General features: G+C 41.8%; 2 protein-coding genes across 2 annotated transcripts in view; both read right to left on the bottom strand.

Annotated features, from left to right (window-relative positions):
• Positions 1-17339, bottom strand: part of LOC121924726 (sodium/hydrogen exchanger 2-like) — a 47769-nt gene extending 30430 nt beyond the window's left edge. Inside the window, exons 1-2 of the mRNA XM_042456088.1 lie at positions 16871-17339; positions 8206-8669 (exon numbers count right to left, since the gene is read on the bottom strand). Coding sequence (XP_042312022.1) covers positions 8206-8669; positions 16871-17126 — 720 coding nt within the window. The 5' untranslated portion in view covers positions 17127-17339. The remainder of the gene's footprint in view (positions 1-8205; positions 8670-16870) is intronic.
• A 5540-nt stretch (positions 17340-22879) lies between these two features.
• LOC121926653 (ATP synthase F(0) complex subunit C3, mitochondrial-like) lies at positions 22880-23311 on the bottom strand. Its single transcript, XM_042459812.1, has one exon. The coding sequence runs from the start codon at positions 23309-23311 to the stop codon at positions 22880-22882; it is 432 nt and encodes a 143-aa protein (XP_042315746.1).
• Positions 23312-25515: the final 2204 nt, after the last annotated feature.

Below are 25515 nucleotides of genomic sequence, written 5' to 3'. Positions count from 1 at the left end.
GCAGCATCCTATGAAATCATGGGGTTTGCATTTAATAGCAGTATTTAGAATGCTCAGCCAGAGATCACCAGTGCCTCAACAGACTAAAAATCCCAGGAGTGTGTAAAGTTGGCCTATAACTGCCAATTCACCAGATGTTGTTGGCCTATGGCTTCCAATCGTGTAGGCAATGCCTCTGACAGAATGACTGGGCATTTTGAAGACTATTGATACTAGGCTGGTATAACTGAATGCTATGGGGCTGCATCAATGGAAATGGCCTATCACTCATCGTATTAATTAGAGAAGCAATTAATCTCTGAAAGACAAGTTTTCTGATGAAAGTAAAACATTAAATAACGAAGGGCCAGGATATTATGTATATTTATATATATTTACCTTGAACTTTTATAAATCAGCCTTTAACCACAAGGGATCCCAGGGAGATATTGAAACATTAAAAATATATAAATGAAAAGCAATTACAAAATAAGAATTACTCAAGTACCAAACAACTCAAAGAACTTAAGATAATACTAGCCAGAATATACTGTTGTATGTGTTCTTGCACCCTTTCCAGTGGCAGATACAATGCATTACATATCTCACTCTTTATAGATGAGTTTAACGTATATGATGTCCTTGATTCAATTCACACGTGTACTCTGCAGTATTATAGTCATTTAAAAATATGAATGCATCCTGACTCAAAGAGCAAAATGTGTATATGACGGCTTTCCATACACAGGTGTGAAGATTTGCTTCATAAACCTCTGCTCTCACAATTTACAACTCTATGGTAATAATGGTTAGAAGGAGCTGTTACAACTTGGTCTGGTTTGTACAAACAAGCTATGATAATTAACCATACTTTGAAGTTAGTCTGATTTCAGAAACTAACCACAGTTTATTTTTGTGGGGACATAAAACCAAATTTTGTTTCATTGGTTAAAAACTGAATGATCTTTTCATCTTATTGATGCTGCTTTGGAGAAGAAAGGGAAGGGTAATAAATTACTTTTAAAAAGAAAATGCAGAAACCACACCATGAAAATGTTAATTAGACTGCAAAAAAAAAAGCAGAACTTTTATAACAGATACAGCAGAAGGATGCATCCATTTACTTAAGCAGAAGATTAATAATATCCATCTCATCAAAGATTTTGCAACTATGAGTGTGGTGAAATTGAGGGTATCTTCCATTATTTATTAAGCTGCCCAATGTTTTTATTATATCTCCAAGGCATGATTTGTATGGTATAAAATATCCTAATAAAATACAGAAATTTCACCAGAAATCTCAACAACAACAAAAAAGTCACCACGGCATAATTTGCTTACCTGCACCTTCAATTGTTTGTCAGATAGAATCACCCTAGAACACACTTGTACAGTGCTAGGAGGCAGTGATATTTTATCTACAATTCTGGTTGCAAAATTTGCCCTGATTTCTAGAATTATTGTTTGAATTATTGTGTACTTTATTAGTGTGCCCATTATATTAAAAGAGAAAGTTTTACTGTAAATCTTACTCCTGCCCCCATGTATCCACTGTTTGATAACCATAAATGTCACATTTAATTGATTTGTACTTTTATATGTACTTTGCATTTTTATGTTTTTAATTGTGATGGCCTATGGCTATAATAACATAATAATAATAAAGATTTATTTATAGCCCGCCCAATCACGAAGAATCCAGGCGGGTTACAACAATAAAATACATCAATTACAATGAAGTTAAAAATCAAACCCTAGACCTACCGCCCCCCCATACCCAGTACTAAAACAGAATTAAACAATAATAGTATAAAAAAACAATGAAGTTACAAGTTATAGTTACAGTTACTTCAACAGATTTAATTAGAGGGCAGTTTGCCAAACAAAAAGAGAGGGCAAAACATTTAAGCCCCAGACAGCCTTTGCTTTGAAGCACTTTAGCACAGGATTTAAATCTACTGCACAGGAGTGAAAATGGACTCTGAGCAATGCTTTCCCATCTCACATTAAAGCAGCTTGCTCACTTCCTTGTTCCATTCCCCAGGCATTCCTTCCTCCTATCAAATGTCTGCCATTAAATTTAGGCATTAGGGCAGTTTATTTTCAGCAGAATGGAGCAGTCACTGAATCGCACCACTTCAGTCTGCAGGTGAAGAACTGCATGTTTGAATGATCCCTATTGGAAAAAAATCCTACTTTTAGAAGAATGTCTTACAAGGGGCGGGGGGCAAAGAATGGTATGCTTTCCCATCTCACATTAAAGCAGCTTGCTCACTTCCTTGTTCCATTCCCCTTTTCAGTATTTACAAGTACAGTATTTATGAGATCATAACCTGGATTTATGATCTTTTTGTTTGGGGGATTCATGTTCAGGTTGCTGATGACCAGACATGACCCCAAAAACCTACCTCTTAAGCCAGGAAGCAGCCCAACCAAATGGTGCCTGTGGCTGCATCTGCACAGCAAAATTAATGCAGTTTGGCATTGCTTTAACTGCCATAGTTCAATGCTATGGAATTATGGGATTTGTAGTTTTGTGAGATGTTTAGCCTTCTCTGTTAGAGACCTTTGCTGCCACAGCAAACTACAAGTTCCAGGATTTCATAAGATGGAGCCATAACAATTAAAGCAGTATCAAATTGCATTAGTTCTGCACTGTGGCAGCCGCCTGAGGTGCTGAAGATTGCAGCACAGGGAAATGATAGTGTTCTCCCTGTCCCAGTGCACATTGCAACAAGCAGTTCTGGCAAGACCCTGAGGCGTCTCTCCATCTACCTATCTCAATGTGCTACTCAACACAAAGATAGCTGCAATCATAATTTCTAAGTGACCCAATCCACAGTGTATTGGAAACCCTCTAGCTGGGGTGCTACCTGGTTACAACGTAGGTTTTGGGTGGTTAGCTTCAGCAGAAATAGCTACAATGAAGGGGCTCAGTCATTTTAGCTATGTCTGATGATGCAGGAGCCTGACTGTTCTTGGAATTTTATCTCCTGATGTTAGACCTTTGTGTGTGCTTTTTGGAAGAAGGAACATTCAAGCATACTTCCCCACCTTCTGCTACCTAAAGTGGTCGAATATGCTCTCATATAATAGGCACAGACTGCTAAATGTACTGAAAAGAAGAAACAATGAGTAATCAAATTCTTCTGAATTAATAACAATACAAAATTCAGTTCAACAAAACTGGGGAGCATCTACTTATGGAAGTCTTTTATAGAAGACATCTGCAGCTATGATACCTATGATATCATAGCTGTGCAGGCTATGATATCTACACAAAATCACCAAGCTAAGAAATAAATCTGACTGGGGACACAATTAGCTTTAGTCACCTTGGTATGTGATCTAAACTAGGAAGAGTAAAAGATAATGTGGTGGTTCTTCTTGGAATTTTTAACAATATTTATTATCAAAAAACATGGTAGCCTTCCAGAATTTTTAGTGGCTATGATTCTTGACAGCATTGTTTTCAGTGATTATGGTTGTGTTTGTGAAACTCTCACAGCAGGTTTGTTACTACTAGTGTTCAGTTCTGAAAAGTTATCTTATGGGGTTTTTTAAAGCTCAATATCAAACACTATATACTTGCATGAATCTGCTCAGATATGTCATATAGAGTTTGGGTTTAAGTCTCATCTGTATTTTGGGAATACCTGTCCATCCCTGATTCCATGGAGGATGTGTCAGTCATGAATCTGTCTAGATATGGATGGAGGTGAACAAACGAAGACCCTATCACATGGGGTTAAAACTCCGGCTTACCTTTCCCAAATTGAATGCTAATTCGGGAGGGAATCGGGTCCTATCACACAGAAATTGTCACCAAATTGCTACCCAGGTCCATCCTGGATGCAGCCCAGGTCCTGTAAGCCACTTCAGCAGCCATTTTTAGTAATCGGAAGCTTCCTAAGGGTCCTAAAGCTCAGTCCAGATGAGACTGATGTTGGTTAGTAGACAATTCAGCCTAGTAGCTTTACAAACTTTTCTTGATGGAGCTGCACTCCCTGGGTAGGACCAGGTTTATGGCTCGGGAGTGTTGTTTAACTCTTTGCTGCTCCTAGAGGATCGGGCAACACTTATTCATCTTCAGTTGATACAAGAATCTGACCATTTATTATTTGTGCCTTAAGGACCTTTTGCTATCACAGTGCACTCTACGTGGATCTGCCTTTGTAACATGTTTGGAAGCTACAGCAAGTGCAGAATATAGCAAGCAGGATGTTGTCTGGTGTGCACTAGTCCCAAACCAGTTCCACTACTTTGAGTTTGTTTCTAAGTCAAGACACTGATTCTGTCACATAAAAACCTAAACAGCTTTTGGCCAAGATACCTGAAAGACTATTTCCTGCCTTTTGAACCTGTCTGGTCTGACATCTTCATTAAAAGTCCCGTTGCATTTTCCACTATCCAGTGAAGTTAGTGAATGGGTACACAGGATAAGATGTTATCTGAATTAGCACCTCAGTTGTCAAACTCCCTCCTACATGAGGTCAGGGTAGTTCCATCCCTATTTAATATTCACCAGGAAGTTAAATCTGCATTGGTTTGACAAACCTTTGGCTTTTAAAACTGTTTTTTATCTTTTTAACAAATAATGTTTGTCATTATGTTTTGTTTGTATGTGATTATGATTTTACTGTCCATTGCTTTAAATTTCCTGGAGAAGCCATATATATCTAAATTTCTTTATAAAACACAAAAACACACACATGTTATAAATAAATGTGTAGTATAGTTTCTACTGCTGATCATCACAGAAGCATCTGTTCATTGGAGAAATCAGAATGCAGGATTAGATGGACCTTTGGTCAGATCTAGCAAAGCTTATCTTATGTTCTTATGTTCTCAACATAATAATAGCACATTTTATAAATATTTCATAAGCCTCCAAAGCATAACTGGTAAAATCTGCTAGTATATTATTAGATCACATATAGTGTATAGTGAGCAATCGATAAGATTTTTAGACTTTTTCATTTATTTATTTTTAATTTAACAGAACATTCAATTGATGAAGATTCATGTTATTATGAAGACAACTAATCTCAAAGCATTGGCTGTTAGCTAAGTGTTATTGATCTAAAAATCTATAAGGCAGGTTTAGAGAGCCATGTGGTTCTCCAGATGTTATTAGATGCCCCTCATCCTTAGAAAGAATAGCCATTCGTGAAGAATGATAGGAGCTGTCTGGCAACATCTGGAGAACCAGATATTGCCCATCCCACAGATAACTCATAAAAAGATGTTGATTGTTCTTAAGCAAATAGTTATATTCATTTTAATTCCACTGATCAGACTACCTTAATCATCTCCAACACTAAACATCATCATTGCCTTCACAACTTTACTCCATACAACACAAAATATCAAGACATCCAAGGAACTTCATGCTGTGTATTAAAAAAGGCTTCCTCAACTTTCACAATTTGGCAAGGACAGTCCAAATTAATCCTTTGCCATCCACTTTTTCAGCTGCTTTCAAAATATCCCAATTTTTCTCTCTTCCTCCCACTTCCACCCTTTAGGTTTTCAGCTTACTTCAATCACTGCAAACTGAGTTCAAAGTACAAAAGTAATTTGTACTCAATTAACTCAGCAGTGAGAGAAAGGGGTAGCACAATCTTTCCCTTCCCTGCAGACTCAGGGAAAAGCAAACTGCTGTAGCCACTTCCACATTCTTTGGAGGGGAGGGTTCCTCATTAATAATTTATACCATTTTGGTCACACTCTGATGTTGCTTTGGCCATATGTGTCCTGGTTGTCATCTGTGAAATACTGGAGGAAAGGATGATGTGGAAGATAATTTGTTCTAGAACGGAGACAGGAATGCAGAGAGGAGCAGAACCAGTTCAATACAAGACTGGATCCTGGATTAGCAGACTATAGTGGGTGTTTTATTCCTATTCCATGTACAATTAGTCAGGACTCACATATGACATTTAAATATGTACACAGCCAGAAGCCTAAATCCAATTGCTAATGCCAAATGAAATGCAGCCATTAAATTAATTGACTTTACACAAGGGTTGGCTTTGCATTCAGCTGTTGACTCATTGTCTCTACCTCAGTTTGAACTAGCAATTAGGTGCAAACACACATTGTTTAGTTCATATTGTAGTGGACCCTCACAAAATCTTTTCATAACTGAGTAATTCCCTCCACCGCCCATCACCCAAGGAGTGAGGAAATGAGGACACAGCGGTTTACTTCTACTGCAACTCATCCCTGAGCAGCAGTGTATCCATGAATGGTTTGAAAACTATGTGAAAATTTCTCATAGGACTTGTTATAGTCCTTGCATAATTCCATTGTGAGATGATTAATGATAATTTAAAAGGTTTCAGCTTCAACAACAACAACAATAACTAGATAAAATGTTGGGTGGAGCATCAACATTTTCACTATGATATTTCTTTTATTACAAAGCTCCACTATGTAGGTTCACATTAGACTGGTGGCATTCATCTACATATCTTGCTTTTCTTTATTACATTACAAGTCTAGCAGGGGATGGAATATCAGAAGAGAAGCATGTGTTTCTTTCCTCAGCACAGTTAGAACCAAAGTGCCACCACTGTGAAGCTAGAATGCATAAGAAAACTGTTTTCATTGGTTCCAATGGCAGGAAAAGGTTTCCTTCCCATTTCTATGAGCTTTATACCAGTAAGCTTTCTAGTCATGCACACAAGTCCTCAATTCACTAAGAAAAGACAAAGAGGTAAACTTGAAACCTATGTACCTAGTGAAGATCTAATTTGGCCTTCAATATTTTCTTCTCAAATAGCTAGTTTGATGGTACTGTACATCATTTGCAGATCTTTGACTGGCTTCAGTGTGCTGAGCATGCATATGACTTCCTTAGTACAATATCTCCACTGGATACCAATCCGTTTCAAGATACAGTTCTGGTTATGACCTATAAAGCCCTATGCAGTTTGGGTCCAGGCTTTTTAAAGGGAGTGGAGTTTATCTGATATGTCTCTCTCACACACACAAAAGTACCTTATGGCACTGTATGCAAAGAGGAGTTTAAATGCATATCAGGGCAAAGCAGACTGGCAGCTCGGCCAAGGACCATGGCAACTGGGTGTCCCATATTAAAGCAGGCCATTACCACAGTCTCAGATGGGCCACTGACCAGGATCGGCTTTTTGCTGCTTCTTTTGCCGGAATCCTCAGAGCGGCTTCCGATCATGTTGCATCGTCTGCAAATCACAAAGCAGCTGGAAGCCACACTTTTTGGCCCATATGTTTTGGGCCTCAGAAAGTAATCCAAAATCTTTGATTACCCTTATTCAAAGGGGCTATCAGAATCTTGTGCCAACAGAGATTCTGTAAAAGATACTACTTTGCCTATTCTGCATTTTCCATGCTCTGAGACAAGTATATGAAAGTTAAAAGAGGGATATTTCTTTATTTGAGCAGAAGAATACTATGCATTTAAGAAAGAAAAAGGATTCCAAGGGCTATCTATGTATGTTTGGGAGAGGACTGATGACATTGTTTATAAAATAGTAATTTAGCTGCTATAGCAGGAACTGATTAATGCAAACAAAGACTTTTCAAAAGAAAACTGAGTGAAGGCCAAGGTCTAATAACGTCCCTTGTGTAACAATTGTCACTTATGGAAATGGATTGCTCAGGTAAATGACATATATCATCTTTTAAAACCAATCCAGTTAATGATTAAACTGTGCTCCCATCTAAGGGCTGCAAGATGAATTACATAAAGTAATAATCTCAGAGCACTTTTAAGCAGGCAAGTGTCCACAATGAGACACTGCTATGTGAACCATCTCAATGTAATATTCATTTGAACTCCAGGCTGTGATACTTATCCCATGTGTCAGGTTGTGCCAATGATCCCTATCTCACACCTTCATATTTCTGCTTTCTGTGGAAACTGAATGAAAAATTTATAGAATATATAAAATAATGAGAAGAACCATTAGCATGTATTATAAGTATTTCTCCTGCAATTAGATTGAGCAGGAATAGGGATTGTTCTTAAACACAAACATTCTGCTCTATGACTTTTATTGCTGAAAGAAATATAAGAAGTTGCAAGGACTGCACTGGTTAATCCCAACTAGAATGGAACTGGTTGAAATGGTTGAAAAGTAAGTCAACTCAATTCAGTTGGGTCTACTAAAGATAGGATTAACAATGGAATTCGGACTTCAAGAGTTTAAAGTGACAAAAGATTTTTTAAAAGCAACTTACCACTGTTACAGCATCATTCAAGAGTGACTCTCCAAAAACTAGGATGTACAATTGCTCATTGACATGAATGTTTTCAAAAACAGCCAACACTGCCACAGGATCCACAGCTGAAATCAAGCTGCCAAAGAGGAGGCTTTGCAGGAGAGTGATGTCAGTCAGGCCAAAGGCCTCAACCTGGCAAATGGCAAAGAGTGAAATGCCAATGCCAAAGGAATTCCAGAGAGTTCCCACAACTGCATACCAGAAAATAGTACCAAAGTTCTCAAAGAAGAGGCGTGTTGGCATAAAATAGCCGGCATCAAGGACAATCGGAGGGAGAAGATACAAGAAAAAAACATCACTCTTCATCACTGGTGGTGACATTTCTTGTACTCCAAATATAATCCCCCCTAGAATCAATCCAACCAGAATAAGGAGGCAGCTCTCAGGCACTACATGGGGCAACTTGTGGTAGAGATGGAAACCTTCAGAAGCAAGCAAAAAACAGAGGGGGGGGGAGAGAGAGAGAGAGAGTTAGCTTGTGCATAAGAAATAAACTAATGTTACACTATTCTCCCTGAAATTATTTACTTATTTTACCCTGAGTTTCCCACTAGATTACTAGACTGAAGGATTGTTCAAGGCACCAACAGATTTTAAATAATCACACAATATGGTACAAAGACAAGATAACAATTAAAATCCAGATTACACAAACACCTGTATATTCAGAAGCAAACAAATTGCAAGCAGATAAACAAAAAGGGCCACCAAAATAAAATCATTTTGGTCTTCTACAGAATTCAGAGGTGGGGAAATCATGGCTTCCCAGAGGTCTATAACTCCCACCAGCCCTAACCAGCATAGCCAGAAGTGAGCACTACTGGAAATGGTATCCCAACATCTTGAGGGCCACAAAAATGTTCCTGGCTCCAATCTATAGCTCAGGGGAATATTTCCCCCATAATGTGGGTAGAGTCATTGCTTTTGCCACCAGTTGATACTGGTGCTTGGTGTATCTAGTGGTGTTTCCAAGAGCTGTTCTGTTCCTGTTGAGCAGACAATAAAGTTGTTTTCTAGCTTTCTGACTTGTCTCCTTCAAACTGGAATGAGGAACATTTGCTTATCCAGATGTTGTTGGACTGCAACTCTCATCAGCCTATCCAATGTTGAGGGATGGTAGAAGTTCTACTCATGGGACACTTCTATCAGTGGAAGAGTGAAAAGTGGATTTCTTTTACTCTCCCCTCTCCTCAGCATTTTGGTCACCTCAAAATCTCAGAAACACTGGGTGATATTCTGCAGAATCAGTTTCTTCCTTCTGCTGGCAAAATTCTCTGCTGGTTCTCAGTCATGTCTGAGAATGGAAAGAAGTCTTTAGATCTCAGAATTCTTGTTATTTTCTGAACCAGGATTTGGGGATAATTTTGATATGGGACTGTTTGGATTACAGCTATATGTCAAGGCCCTGGCCTTGAATTTGGAGTCAGAGATGCCAAGCAAGGATAAGGTTGCTATACCACTGGTTAAGTAGACCAGATTCCTGGTACTAATATTGTAACTAGTGTTCAGGGTCCTGAAGAATCCAAGACTGAATCCTTCCTTTCCCTGAGCCGAATATACTTGAAAAGTTCAGTTCAGTACTTCCTGCACCACCTTAGCTACTATTGATGTAGGGATAATGCCAGGTAGCATGTGCTTGACTTTAATAGAGAATGGCTTTTAATGAGTCACATGTTTCACACACTGAGTTAAAGCTTGGGAGGGGTAACTGGGTGGAGGGGTTCATAATGCTTTGGCTGAAGTTATACACTTAGAGCTTTCCATGGTGCTGCAACCCCTGAACTGACCTGTGAGTACTTTCTGAAGGCAGATCTGAATGCCCTTGGACTAGGGATTTCAACTATCTGCCTTTAACTTAAGGGTATCTCACAGGTGTTCGGTAACACTTCCTCTATCATAATTTCCTTTAAAAAGGTACCAGCATACCAGAAAGGACATATAAAATGAACCCAGATTAATAAGACTTTCAAAGCATGATCATATGAGCAAATGCTTGAGGTGTTTAGGTCAAGATGGACATAGTTCAAGTGTCATAAACAAAATGGGAGAAAATGGTTACCACCACCTAACACCCTTACAGTTCCCACAGCACCTCCTCTACACTTTCTGTAAACCCAGAGGGTTTCCATAGTTTTGGAGCAGGTTTTGAAGACACAGTGGTGTGGGGAGGGGGCTGGAAGAAGAGGAGGCATCCTCCATCTTCCACTGGACAGAAACTATTGAATCAGTTTAAAAAAACCTCCACTGGATCCTCTCTCAAGGCTTTATACCAAAGGAATATTTAAAGATCTACATCCAGTTAAAACCTGGTTAACTTTTTTGTGTGATGCAGGATATAAATGGGGGTGGCAACATAAGACTGTGGTTTGCATATTTGGCACATACAGACTGATGGCCATCCACCTACTGGGACAAGAAAGGAAACACAGTTTGGATTTTGCACTTCAAGAAGACATCATTGATCAAGTTCTTTTCATTGGCAATACAATGTGATTTTGATTGCTCTGTGCACATTTCCTCTTTAACTTCCTCTGTAGCTCTCAGGCAAAGTAATGGAAGTTTATTTTTAAAAGGCCACTACTTCTCATTATCATTAAGGAAGAGGTTTACAGGTTGGAAACGGATGGTCTATATGACACAGACTCACAAGTGCTAAAATCTAAATTCATCTGAGAAGCCTATGAAAGCAGTAATGAAGGTCCAGAAGCTCTGAATCATTGTCATTGCTTGTGTTTAATAAAGCCAAAGAAGGCTGATTCACAGACATTTTGGGTTCTGAAACATCAGGGTCAACAACAACAACAACAAAATATGTTTGGTGCATGTTTACTTGGGAGTCAAACCTGCTGTGTTAAATGGAGCACATCCCCAAGTAAGAATGGATGCAACTGCAACCCTATTCTGTTGGGAAGCTCAACAGGATTGACTGCTGGGAAAGGATTATCTTCAATTATAGTTTTGTTAGGTTGCCTACTCCCACTATTTGTACTTTTTTTATATCTCAGTGTTCTTTTTCCAAGCTGCAATGGTTCAACCTCAGCATTAAGGTCACATTTCAAAAATTCAAATTTAACACAGGGGGAACAACTGAAGACATAGCTGCCTAAAGCAAAAGGAAAGCAAAGCACTCCCAACTAGTTTTAAAGGTCTTGTTTATGGACAAAGAGCCATATATTCATAGCTCACTGTTGAAGTTTCACCTAATAGAATCATAAGTTGCAATGTTCTGAGGTACATCATAAAATGACACTTTTTATTGCATTGAGAGACTTTTCTTCAAAAGCCATAATTTTATGACTGCCTTCCCTAGATGCCTAGGGAAAAAATCATTGACATATTTTCCTATGTAAAGCATGGAAAGCTGACAAGTAGCATTGTCTTGTGAACTCTTTTTTATTGCTGTTTTTCTGGACTTTTATAGCTTACAATGATGAGTGATATTCCATAATAGTATACCGTGTACTGCAAGTGGTACCATATATTATGGCAGCCATTGGGTAGAGTATATCATTATAATGTACCACTCATCACTGTGAGCTATAAAAGCATAGAAGAATAGATCTCTATTACAGAGCATGGTCTGAAAAAATATATGAATCAAGAACAATCGAAACTGCAGGTAGGGAAACTACCCTGTGGTGGCAAACTCTTTCACACTGTAATACAGGTAGTCTTCCTCCAGAGTTCTGGTGAGAAGAGAAATCTGCTTACATCTTAGTTCAAGTTAATTATACGATGTGGAAACATTTATACTGTTATTCAATGCTTTTCAATGTATATCTTTATTAATAAAATTTCAGATCATGCATGAATCAATGGAAATTGAACAAGAAAAAATGAATACCAGAGTGCCATTTTTATTTCAAGATGCTCTGCTGGTACAGGGCAAAGACTTTTCTAGACTGGTATCTTTCCTCCCTTAGTAATCAAACAGTTCCCAATTGGAAGCCCACAACCAGGACATGAGAAACCATTAACTGCACCTCAGCAACTGGCATACCGCCACTAAATCTGGAGGTAGTAAACATTATGACTATATGATATTATGGTCATACAGAACAATCCTGAACTTTTATAGTGTTACAGTAGCTATTGAGATTACTATGAGGTTCTCAGCACAATCCTATGCCTGTCCACATAGAACACCATGAGGAAAAGTTAGTTTCAGAACTATTCAAGCCACACAGCCAAACGTAATACCCACTAAATTAAATGAAACTTTACTCCTGGGCCAGTGTGTATAGGAGATGCCCAAAGTGCAGCTCTCCAGCTATTGTCAGACTGCAACTCCCTGCATTCTTCACTCTTGGAAATGTTGGCTAGGCCTGCTGGAAGTTGTAGTCTAACAGAATTTGAAGGTCAACATTCTGTGTTACTTCTCATGTATGTGATGACAGCCTTATGGATCATAGCTTTCCTTAATCTCCCTTTAAAGTCATTAAACTGATGGGTCTCACCACATCTTGACGAAGAAAATTTAAGCACTGGTGAAGAAGTAATTCCTTTTGCCTGTCCTGAGTGCAGGTTCTAATAATGGCAGTCACTATTGCTGCCACCATCCCAGGATTGTCCAAAAATGGAGATCCTTTTGATCCATATCATCTATTTGGATCCATGACAGCTGTTTTGATCCATATCGTTTGATTCATATTTTCATCTCCATCAGGACAAAGCTGACAGGAGTTAATTGCCCACTCAAGACCAAGCCATCACAAAGTACTTGGCTATACAAGGGCAGGTCAATACATCATATTTGATAAAACTCATTCCCCTGTCCACCTGCTACTGTGAGAAAGAAATGCGATTAAGCTCAGAGGAAGCTTGAGTGCAGATGACACTATTGTCCCTCCTAGTCAAATAGTCATGGTTTTCTGGATCTTGCTATTCCTGCCTTCACATACTACTGGGCCTGAATTAGTACAGACTCAGTATTCCTGCAATAAATTGTTTTGCTGTGTGCTTTACATGAAGGTAAAATGAAAGTGTACATTACTAGATAAACCACACTGCAGTCATGATCACATGTGTTCTCACTGTATTGGTAAAAACTAATTCCACTACATGAACAGGAGCCGTACATGCAGTAATAAAAAGTAAACTACACTGAGGTCTGAGTTGACCTACATAAGACTGCAGAATTAGGGCCTGGAAACAGTGACTTTGGAGGCTATAATTCCCACATTCATTCATCTATTATTTATTTATTACATTAATTTGTATCCTGCTTTTCTCCCAAAATTGGGACCCAAAACGGCTTACAATCTAAAAATTTACAATTAAAAACTTACAAAAATACGATTAAAAACTCACAAAGATGACAATTAAAATGTAATTAAATGTATTCCATTTTAAATCTAGCCCATGTATGAAAGCAAGAACCGGTTTCATAACAACCTTGTGCTTGTGGTTATCATTGGTGAACCAACTGCTATAGCTTCATGTTAGCAAATATATCCATGATGCTTTTATTTAATATTAAGCTTGGAGTAAAAGAAGCTGCTTTTGTGCTGTGTATGCAGCTGTATGAGTTGTACTGGCTCTCCTCCTGAGATGACATTTATCTACCTCTGGGCACTGAGGGTGCGGGGAGTGAGGACCGTACCAGGCAGCATCCCAGATTGCTTGCTGCACCTCATGAGGAGACCACCAACCACTGCGGCCAATTTTATGATTCTACTATTCTACTTATTCAGAATAATTAATATTCCACCCTGTAACACAAAAGGTATTAGAGTGGCTCCCAATATAAAACCAAAACAGTTGCAAAAGCTAAAATGTAAAATGATTTAAAAAACCTATTACAAAATAAGTCAACAAAATGACCCAAGAGAAAATCTGTAAAGTGAGGAGTGTGGGGTGGACAGGAGGGAGCTCTCAAAGCCTCAGGGTCATTAATAAAGGAGAGCACAAAATAACACACTCTGCACAACAGAAAGATTCTCTTTAGGAAGAAAATTTCAAAACTCTATGCGATTGACAAGTCCCTGTGTCTTTCTTCTGTTACTGTTCTTCTTATTTTTGTTGGCATGAGACTGAAAAAATATACACAGACACATTGTTGCACACATATCACAACAGAAAACACATGTCACAAGAGAAAAATAGAATCAGAAAACTAGAACCGGTATCACACATCTCATCCATGTACTAAATCAGATTACCTCCAAATAAGTAATTTTCAGGGGAACACCTACTGTACATGAAAACATGTGCAATAGTTTGCATTTTTAAGCTCCATTTGTTTCAGTGTAAAAATCAAATACATTCTCAACATTCAGATGTTACAAAGGAATGATGATATTAGAACGGGACTACTTCTTATTGTTTGGCTTCAAGTTGTTTCCAATTTACAGCAACCCTAAGGTGAACCTATCATGGGGTTTTCTTTGTTCAGCTGAGGTTTGTCATTGCCTTCCCCTGAGGCTGAGAGCATGTGACTTGACCAAGGTCACCCAGTGGGTTTTCATAGCCAACTGGGCATTTGAGCCCTGTTCTCCAGAGTCATAGTCAAACATTCAAACCATTAAACCACAGGGTAGTTAGAGGTGACCAACAAAACTAGGTAACAGCAATGGAAAGAATGCAGTACTAGTGTGAGAATTTCTACAATATGTGTGGTGCAGTGGCTGGAGCATTGGACTACAGCACTGGAGTCCAGGGATTGAATCTATGGAAACCCTCTTGAACAAGTCACATTCTTTCAGCCTTAGAAATCTTGCCAAGCAAACCCCTTAGGGATCAACTCAAAGTCACACAACAAGTCTCCTTCCTTAGAGGTCTTTAAACAGAGGCTGGATGGCCATCTGTTGGGGATGCTTTGACTGAGATTTCCTGCATGGCAGAATGGGGTTGGACTGGATGGCCCTTGCGGTCTCTTCCAACTCTAGGATCCTATGGTTCTAACAAGGCCATATGTGTGCTACAGGACAGTGCTCCTCAGGCTATTGATGTCTGGAAACTAGCTTTTCTTTTTTCCTAATGTGCCTGGCACCACATTTGTGTTCTTTCTTTCTTTCCAGGAAAGTCCCAATGGAGTGACAGCTAATGGCTGGAAGACCTGCCCTTGAGTTGCACTGCCATCGGTGATGCTGTAATAGATGTTTTTAGATGAAATCTTTTTTTAAAAAATAATAATAATAAAATAAAAGTAATTGAGGTGCAACAAACACGAACCCTTCTTCAAGAGAACAGGAATCTCAGTCCCTCCCAAGTCTTTATTTATTTATTTATTTACTTACTTACTTACTTACAATTGTTCTGCTTCTACAGAAGAGATAACAAAACCTGCCAGGGCTAAAGGGATCCGATTGCACATCAGAAAGATATTATTATGCAGGAATCCTCCAACACCCGATCCTTATCTCGAGATGTTTCTCCGGCCACAAGAGCAAGTGATGCTGCCTTTGTGATAGAAGGAATCCGCCCCGATTGCTTTATGAGCAACAAATTGTATTGAGAGAGAAATCTTGATCATGCAAACAGGGGAAGGCTCTGAATTGGAGGAGCCCAAGTGTTTTCAATACAACTTCGTGATCTGCCCTAATCTGACCACAAGGATGAGGAGGGGGACCTGGAAGGGGGCAAGGGGTGGCCTCAGTGAAGGAGTTGGTCAGTTATGTGAAAAGTCAGCGAGGGAAAAGTTTGCTCCAGGGCTTAGAAAATCACACTTCTCTTTCTGCAGAGAATCACAGAACAATAGAGTTGGAAGAGACCGCAAGGGCCATCCAGTCCAACCCCCTGCCATGCAGGAACTCTCCATCAAAGCATCCTCGACAGATAACCATCCAGCCTCTGTTTAAAAGATTGGGGGGGGGGATCCTGGATTTCCAGATGTGCCGGGCTACAACACCCATCAATGTCCAGTCATTCCACAAAACTTTGGTCCTCCCCAGCTGTTTTGGACTCCAGCTCCCATAAGCCCCAGCCACCTTGGCCATCAGACAAGGATGATGGGAGCTGGAGGAGCAAAGTTTGGGGATCCTTGCATGCTGTCTGGGGACGATGGGATTAGGAGTCCAAACCATGGGGAGGGGCCCCTCCCGATAGTTTGGACTCCTGATCCCATCATCCCCAGACAGCAGGCAGGGATCCCCAAACTTTGCTCCTCCAGACTCCAGCTCCCATCATTCTTGCCTTTCTGAGCCCTTGCCAACAGGTTTCACACTCACCTTTCCCACTTCCTAGCCTCATCTTTGGTGTTTGTTGGTTAAACTAGATTTCTAGACACCCAAAGCCCACAACGCAGTGTATACCTTTATGGGACCCACCCAGTGCGAAATAAATAAAGTCGCTGTTGTTGTTGTTGTTGTTGTTGTGTGCCTTCAAGTATCCTCTTGTTGTTTTCTTTTCCCTTGGCCAGATCATGCGTTCAGAGGAGGTTTGCCTTGGCCACCCTCTGAGGCTGAGAGAGTGTGAGGTCCCCCAGTGGGTTTCAATAGGGATGCACTAAAGCAAGTGACAGTACTTGCCCATAGAGGATCATTGCACAATACTTGCCCTATGGGCAAATACTGTCATTCCGAGCAAAGGGCCCAAATGCCAAGCCCGGGGTGCCAAATGCAGGACAGCCTGGGACTTCTGGGTGGCTCTGCTTGCTCTCCTCCTGCCCCGGCCCTCGTCTTACCGATCTTGGCTAAGGAAGCCAGCAGGATCCAGAGGGTGATCTCGAAGGGGACCTGGACGTGGGGGTAATCCAGCGTGAAGACGTGGAGCCGGGTCTCCTCGCCGGCGGGGGTGCCAGTGCTGGGCAAGGTCTCTGGGGCTGCGGGGCTGGGGCTGAGGCCGGCCATGGCAGCCTCCTGGAGGGCGGCCACGGAGGAGGGCTGGAGCAGCCCCGCCAGGAGCAGAGGCCAGGGCTCCAGCCGGAGGAGAGCCCCCATGGCAGGGAGGGGACCTTTCCCTCTTCCTCCTCCTTGTCTCTTCCGCTGTGTGCCGGCAAAGTGTTCTTCACTTTGCCCTGGCCATCATCCTCTGAGGCTGAGAGGGTGTGACTCGCCCACTGGGTTCCATGGTTGAGTGGGGACTCGAACCCTGGTCTTTCCAGAGACACTCAACCCTCTGCACCACGCTACTGGCTCTCGTCCCTCCTCCAAGCTCTGCCCGGCTCCCGACGGAGGAAGGCGGGAGGCAGGCAGGCAGGGAGGGAGGGAGGCGGGCAAGTCCTCCCTGCACCTGCTGCTGCGGCGGGGCCACTGGGCTCCTCCTCCTCCTCCTCCTCCTCCTCCTCGCCGCAAAGGAGGAGAAGGGCTGCCCCGTCGAGTGGGGCATGCAAGGGAAAGGGAGGGACCTTTCCCACAGGAAAGGCTCAAGAATGTAAAGTGTAGAGATGTCAATCCGTGCTTCGCAGCCAGGCTCAGTAGATGGAGGACATACACCACACACACCCTCCAAACACTCCCTCCTCTTTTGTTTTATTTGTTTCAATGGCTTCCCTCTCGCCTTTTCTATGCCGCCTTTCTTCCCACACTGGGATTGAAGGCGGGTACCACAGAAAAGCTTTACCACAGAAAAATAAAAAAACCCTCCTAGAAATGTAAAGCCATGCTTCCCAGCCATGCTCAGCACGGAGGACTTTTCCCACACACACCCTCCAAACACTCCCTCTTTTGTTTTACTTTATTTATGTCTTTCAAGGCTTTCTTTCCACAGTGGGATTCAAGGCGGGCAAAAGCCCCAAACACTCCCGTGCTTCTCTGTCAATGGAGGACGTTTTGGAATCCCTCCTGGAGAGAAGGTTGGCGTTGAGGACAGGAAAAGGAGGACACCTCGGGCTTCCCACTCGCCTCACCGGCGCTTCAGGGCTCCACCGCAGTTGTGCCTCCGAGTCCTTTCCTTCTTCGGGCGCCGCTAATGCCAGCCTCTCCTGCTGGGCTTTGCTGGCTGAGATTCCTTCCGAGAGGGCTTGCCCTGGGGCCTTGCTCTGGGCGCCCAGTGGGTTTCCGTGGCCAGGATTCGAACCTGGTCACAACCCTAGACTTAAACCACTGCCACACTCACTCACATGCACACCCAAGTTAGTCTTGTTATCTTTTCCAACTTATGGCGACCCTAAGGCGGCGAAGCTATCATGGGGCTTTCTTGGCCAGTTTCTTCAGAGTGGGTTTGCCCTGGCCATCCTCTGAGGCTGAGAGAGTGTGACATGGCAGGGATTCGAACCCAGGCCTGCTCTTGGCGCCCGGGGGCAGGAGCGCCTGGGGCCGTGTGTGTGTGTGACTCCCAGCTTCACAGAGCCAGAAAGGAACAAGGGACAAGAGGAGTTCCTTCCAAGCAGCAGGGAAGCCAAGCCAGGCCCGCAGCCCCGCCTCGGCCGGGACAAGGGCCGCCAGGAGCCGCCTGAGGCTGGGTTCAAGGGAGGTCGCCCCCGGCGAGGGCAGGAGGCCGGCCAGCCAGGCCAGGAGTCAGCCCCTCACCCGCCAGCCTCGCTCGCCTTCCGAGCCCCGAGGAGGGCTAGTGAACAGCCGGGAAAGCCGGCCCCAGGAGCCAAGCGCCACGGAGAAGGGCGTCCGCAGGGCAGGCTCTCCCTGCGGTTCCCAAGGCAGCCATTCCGCCATTGGATGGAGACGGGCAAAGGACACAGACAGCAGCAGGCCGCCATGATCTCCCAACAATCCTGGAGAGTTCTTGTTATGTTGTTGTTGCTGCTGCTGCTGCTGCTGCTGCTGCTGCTGCTGCTGTTAACTGCCCTCAAGTCAATCTCAACTCATGGCGACCTATGGACAAGACATCTCCAAACCCTTGTCCTCCACTGCTCTGCTTGATTCCTGCTGCAACCCCATGAAACCCATGACCTCCTTAATAGAGTCCATCCATCTTGTCTGCGTCCTTCCTCTCTTCCTCCTTCCTTCCACCTTTCCCAGCATTATGCTCTTTTCCAAAGAGTCCTTCCTTCTCATGATGTGTCCAAAGTCCGACAACCTCAATTTTGTCCTCTTGGCCTCCAGAGAGGTTTCCGAATTGATCTGCTCTAGGACCCATTTGTTTGCCCTTTTGACTGTCCATGGGATCCTCTGCACTCTTTTCCATTTGTTTGAGATGTGGTGCTGGAGAACTGTCCAGCTCTCACATCCATACATAGTAATAGAGAATGCAATGGCTTGTATTGTTCTAACTTTTGTGTTCAGTTGTCTATCTTTGCATTTTAGGATCTTTTCTAGTTCTTTCATAGCCGCTCTTCCCATTCTTGATTTCCTGACTGCAGTCCGCATTTCTATCAATGTATGATCCCAGGGATGGGGATTCTTTTACTATTTATATTGCTTCGTTGTCTAGTAGGTTGAACTTGTAAAGGTCCTCAGTGGTCATTTTTGTTGTTTTCTCTCTGTTCAGCATTAAGCCTGCCTTTGGCCCTTCTTCCTTGATGAGGGCTATTAGACCTCACTTTGGGGTTGGATACCTCAGGATTAATTATCCCCAGCAAATTCCTTATTCATGAAACCTCTGGCTTTCTCATTTGTAACTCACTGGTTCAGACAACAACAACAACAACAACACTATTTGTTTTAATGCATATGTGTCCTGCTTGTTCTTTTAAACTGATGTATGTTTCAGCTGATATTGTGTTTTTAACCTGTTTGTTGGTCTGTTGGTGTTCCCTATCTCAATTCCTGGGGAGAGGCAGGTAAAAAATGATGATGTTGATGATGATGATGATATAGTTGTTGTTATTTCTTTCCTACCTCTCCTCATGGACTGAGGTGGGGAGCGACAGCAGACCAACAAATATGTTAAAAGCACATCAGTTAAAACAAACATCAGTTTAAAAGAACAAGCAAGACACATATGTATTAAATCAATCAATACGTATGAATTAATACGTATTAAAGCAAGCACTTATTGCATTGTTTTTCACAATGTGTGACACAGGTATGTGCTCCTTGTTATTGTTTGCCTTCAAATCATTCCCAACTTATGGCGACACTGTCATGGGGTTTTCTTGGCAGGGTTGGTTCACATTTGTCATTGTCTTCCCCTGTTAGGCTGAGAGAATGTGACTTGCCCAAGGTCACCCAGTGAGTCTTTATGACCAAGCAGGGATTCACATCCTGATCTCCAGAGTTATAGTCCATTGCTCAGACCACTACACCACTCTGCCTCTCAATAATGTGACTACTAGTAAGGAGTCAAACAATGGGTCAGTGAAGTACACTTTGTCATTTGTAATTCACTGTTTCCGCCAACACACAAGCTGTTATTGCATTATTTTTCACAATGTGTGACGTGGATTTATGTTCTACTGAAACAATAGTGTGATGTATTTATGAAGTTTAGGGTTGCATTTCAAGCAGGCACTAGACTTATAGCATGTTGTTGTTGTTGTGTATGTTCACATAGTTTCTGATTTATAGTGACTCTAAGGGGTTTCCTTGTTCAGATAGGGTTTGCCTTTGTCTTTCTCTGAGGCTGAGAGAGTGTGACTTGTCCAAGGTCACAGTGGGACTCTATGGCCAAGCGAGGATTCAAACCCCAATCTCCAGAGTCTGAGTTCAACATTCAACCACTATGCTATGCTGGCTCTTAATGGCATTATAGCTTTCCATAAAGTAATGCTACATAACAACCTGTCTACTCAGTCCATTTTTAAAAACCAGCCCATAAACTGAATGCTATTACAAGGTTTGATGCCATTAAATTAGCTGTCCTAGTGATGAAAAAACATCCTCAGGGCCAAGACAGAAAAACTACCTTTTTGCCTGAGACAGTCCTCATTTTCCTGGCTTACCAACTTTACCAGTAACTGCATCTACACTTTTTGCAGGGCGGCAACATAGGAGGCATGCTGTATAACACATTAAAAAGCATGCATATCTATCAAATATGAATCTATGCTTTCGTGAAAAATATACTTTATGTGTTTGTCAGTGTGGGTAATAATCTCCTATATAAATCTGAATGTTCCAAGAACAGCAAAAATCCTCCTGGGAAGATTGTATCACTAATACTCCAGAGAGGTCTGCACTTTTATGGCTTACTCACTATGATATAGTGTTCTTGTCCTTGCCCTGCCAGCTCTGGGATACTGTGAATAAATAGAAACCTGATTCCAATAATAGCCATGACCAAATGCCTATGGTCTTCTGTTGGTGCAGATTTAGCTACTAGAACTCCATCCTTCTCATGGCCTGGATTTCTCCTAGAGGTAAGGAACACTGAAAGAACAATGTTCTATGGGGTTGGGGAGAGGAAAGTTTGTCAGCACTAGGACAACCAGCCTCCCTATGGAGTCAAGCACTAGAACAGCATATCTTCCCATGGAATGAAACATTCAATTTATTTGTTTATTTTCCAAAATGTATTCGGATTTAGTACAAAAGGTGATATGGAAGGATATTATAAGTCTTCCATAAATTAATGTTCCACATCCAGCGTGGCTGTAATGGTTTGAGCATTGGACTATGACTCTGGAAACCAGTGACTGAATCCCAACTCAGCCATGGAAACCCACTGGGGTGACCTTAGGCAAGTCACAGGAGTTTATCACATGGGAAGAATTTCTCTTATTTTGAATGAAAAGAAAGTGGGGCCAGAACACATTCATGTGAATGCGCTAGTTCAGCGAATTTATGTGAATTCGAATTGCGTTTGAACTGACTTCTCATTGCCCAAAAATAGCTTGCCATTGCCTGAAATTGCATGCGATCACTTCTCATGCAATAATGTGAAACCACATGATTGCGTTCGGACTGACTTCCCAATGCCCGAAATTGCATGTGGTAGTCTATCACGCAATAACATTAAACCTCATGATTGCGTTCGGATTGCCATTGGATTATACTTCCAATTTCCCTTGTCTGATAACATCCACGATCTCTCAGCTTGTGTTCCTGGCCTATACAAGTGTACATATTCAGATATAGAATGATTACATCTGTTGACATCTCCAGAGGACTCCAACAGATTGCAATGGACGATATCATCACTAATCTGCATCTGGCTCTGGGGACACAGCTGGACACTTCTCTGATCCCTTCCCCACCAACTCTCCACTCAATGGCTTTTGAGGCTGCAGTGACTAAACAGTGAGTTCAAAGGAAACCGAGAGGACAGATGCAACATAGTTTCACCTTTATAATGTTTATGCTACATTCTACACCACATAATCTGGTCCAAAGTATGTGAAGTGTTTTAAATACTCCAAGAGTGATACTAACTATGTTTTGGAATATTGTTGCAATATTTTATGTAATCTGTCTAGAGATGAGAAGCTGAAAATTAGTTTATATACACATTTGTAATATTTATACTCCACTTTTCTCCAGTGAGAAAGGTAACTTTCCTCTCCCCAGTTTTACTCTACTCTAACTGTGACTATAGGGTAGATTTTCGATTTCCCACTTGGCATGGAAACCCATTGTGTGACCTTGGGCAAGTCACATGTTCTCAGCCTCGGGGGAAGGCAATGGCAAACCTCCTATGAACAAATCTTGCCAAGAAAAGCCCATGACAGGTTCAACTTAGGGTTGCCATAAGTCAGCAACAACTTGAATCAAATAGTTTTTTTAAAAAACAACTCATTACCATCTTTAATTAAGCTGCTTTGGAAGTAGCATACATTTCCATGATAAACGTTTTACCGAGGTGAAGTTCATAGAATCACATTGTAGTTCATTAATGCCAAAAGTATGAAAGGGTATCCTCACATGGCAAACAAGATCAAGAAAGCAACCATCAGACAGAAGAGATCCATGGCTTCAGACAGGGCAAATCCCAGAATAGCATAGGAGAACAACTGCTGCTTCAGAAAAGGATTTCTTGCATAACCAATGATTACACTTCCAAAGACTGTTCCAGTACCAGCACCAGAACCAGCCACTCCTACTGTGGCAGCACCAGCACCAATAAATTTGGCAGCAGTGTCAATGTCTCTGCTGATAGCACTCCTTTGAAATTCCCTTAGTGCTAGGTGACTGCCTATGTTTTGAGCCCCAGTAAGGAAAGGTGTACTGCCCTCTCCAGTCCTAACCTCCGGCCTAGACAACACTGATACAGAAATTGGTCTATAAAGGATTCTTGATCCCATACACATCAATGCAGGGGAACCAGTGGCCAGCTTGGCACAGGCAAACATGGAGGCGGTTGCTTTAGCTGCTGCTGATGGCGGAGGCGGCGTCTGGGGCCAGAGGGACTATGGGCCTTCTGGCCAGCATCAGTGGCTCCTCCATCTGGGCTAGTGCAGCGGTAGAGGTCAAAGGGATGGCAGGCCACAACTTGAATCAAATGAGAACATTGCAATCTATTAAATGTTTGGTTTCTAGTAATGTGTTGCTAGAATTTGAAAGCACACAACAACAATAAGCTAGAATTTTAAACCAAGTATAATAATAATAATAATAATAATAATATAATAATAATAATGATGCAAATGTAAACAAGTCTAGACTGCAACTCTTAGGAAAATCCCTTCTAAAGTCACAATGGGAGTGGTTGCTTTTGAATGGATGAAAGACATTTTGAAACATATCCATTCATTTTCTGCCACAGGACCCTGAAGGCAGCTTTTAAAAATCCCATCAAGAGCAACTTACAAAACCAGTAAATTCCAGCCAAAAACAAACCCATAATTAAATAATGATTGAAATAACAGCTTGCAGCAGCTGTTTGAAGCAGCATAGAATTTAATGTAAAAACAAAGGAGAGAATAAAATACAGTACCCTTCCTTTCAGTTTATATCAGCTGGCTGCCCAATCCTCTTGGATGAGGACTCTTGTTGAAATACACATTTTAATTGACTGGGTTCCAGAAGGATGGAGTTTGCCTGACAAATTTTAATATGGAAGAATTTTTAAAGGAAGAGCAGGCCTGGCCCAAGTTATTGTGCTGTACTGAGAGACTACTGTATGTATCATAACTTTGGTGGCAGGATGGGATGTGCTACTGTAATACATAACTGTGGTCTCAAAAGTTTCCAAATAAGATTTGTCTTGCACCTTTTGAAACACAAAATCCCACAAATATATTTCCACCCTCCCACAAAATTACAATAATAACACATTAAATAATTTGTTGCCCTTTCATGTCACCTTGAGTTAGCTGCCACAAGCCTAGTGGGAGGTGCAGCCCTTCTGCTGTATAAAATGAGAGAGCAGGCATGCAGGCCCAGTCCTGCTATTAAACAGAGCAATGTCCAGGCATTAGGAAACAACTGCAAGATGTTGGAGAAAAGAGCTGAGTGGCACACAGTCTGTCCTGCACCCCATAAGCTAGTTTGCAGTTTCCCAGTCTGGTGAAGGACTCTTAGTACCTGAGTTGCAGTGAGATTCAGTTGTGTGTATAATGGAAAGGGACATGATCATGTGATGGCAAATGATCACCATTTTGTTCTTTGTGTTAGGTAGCAAGATGGGTTGTCTGTTCAGGGCTGGTACAGAGACCCTAAACCCTTCCTAAACACCTGTAAAAAGAACCTCTGACCTTGGAAATTGTACTTTTTGGACTGCAACACCTAGAACCTCCCAATAAGGATGGCCAGAGGCCAATGTCAATAGGGAGGCTTCTGGGCAAGGATGTAATTACTGTGTTTGCCATACCACTGATGCTAAATAATATTTACTGTGTTTAGAATTCAGAGACATAGCTGTGTTAGTTTAGAATATCAGTCTGCAAAGGGATCTTGTAGCACCTTTGAGACTAACTATGAAAGAAGCTGTATCATAAACTTTTTATGACTTGGTCTGAATCTGAGGAAGTAAACTACATCTACAAAAGCTTATGCTACCTTTTCCCACAAAGTTAGCCTCAAAAGTATTTATTTAGCTTATTATGGCTGTGCTGGCTAGGAGGTAGGAATGGTAGCCCAAAAAGTAATATATCCAATCTGTGCTCTGAGGATATGCACAGCAGCAATAGCAATAGCAAGAACATTTCTATACTGCTTATCAGTGCACTTAAGCACTCCCTAAGCAGTTTAAAATATATAAGCCAATTGCCCCCCAAAAATGGGTACTCATTTTAGTGACCTCAGAAGGATGCCAGGCTGAGTCGAGCCTGAGCCTCTGGCTGGTAATGAACTCACATCCTTGAGTGAGTGGCTGTAGTACAGGCATTTAAGCACTGCACCACCAGAGCAAGTGTGGTGTAGTGGTTTGAGCATTGGACTATGAGAGAGTTCAACTGGACTCTGGAGAACAAGGTTCAAATCTCCATTCAGCCATGGAAACCTATGGGTGATCATGGGCACACTCTCAGCCTCAGATGATGGCAATGGCAAATCCTTGCTGAAGAAACCTGCCAAGAAAAATACATGATACGTTCACCTTAGGATCGCCATAAGT

Source organism: Sceloporus undulatus, chromosome 3, assembly GCF_019175285.1.
Source record: "Sceloporus undulatus isolate JIND9_A2432 ecotype Alabama chromosome 3, SceUnd_v1.1, whole genome shotgun sequence".
Taxonomy (NCBI): Eukaryota; Metazoa; Chordata; class Lepidosauria; order Squamata; family Phrynosomatidae; genus Sceloporus; species Sceloporus undulatus.
Note: the sequence above shows the minus strand (reverse complement) of the source record. Positions and strands in the feature narration are given on the sequence as shown.

Bases quoted from the DNA above. Each gene is read 5' to 3' on its own strand.
- LOC121926653 (XM_042459812.1), bottom strand. From the start codon at position 23,311: ATGTTTGCCTGTGCCAAGCTGGCCACTGGTTCCCCTGCATTGATGTGT.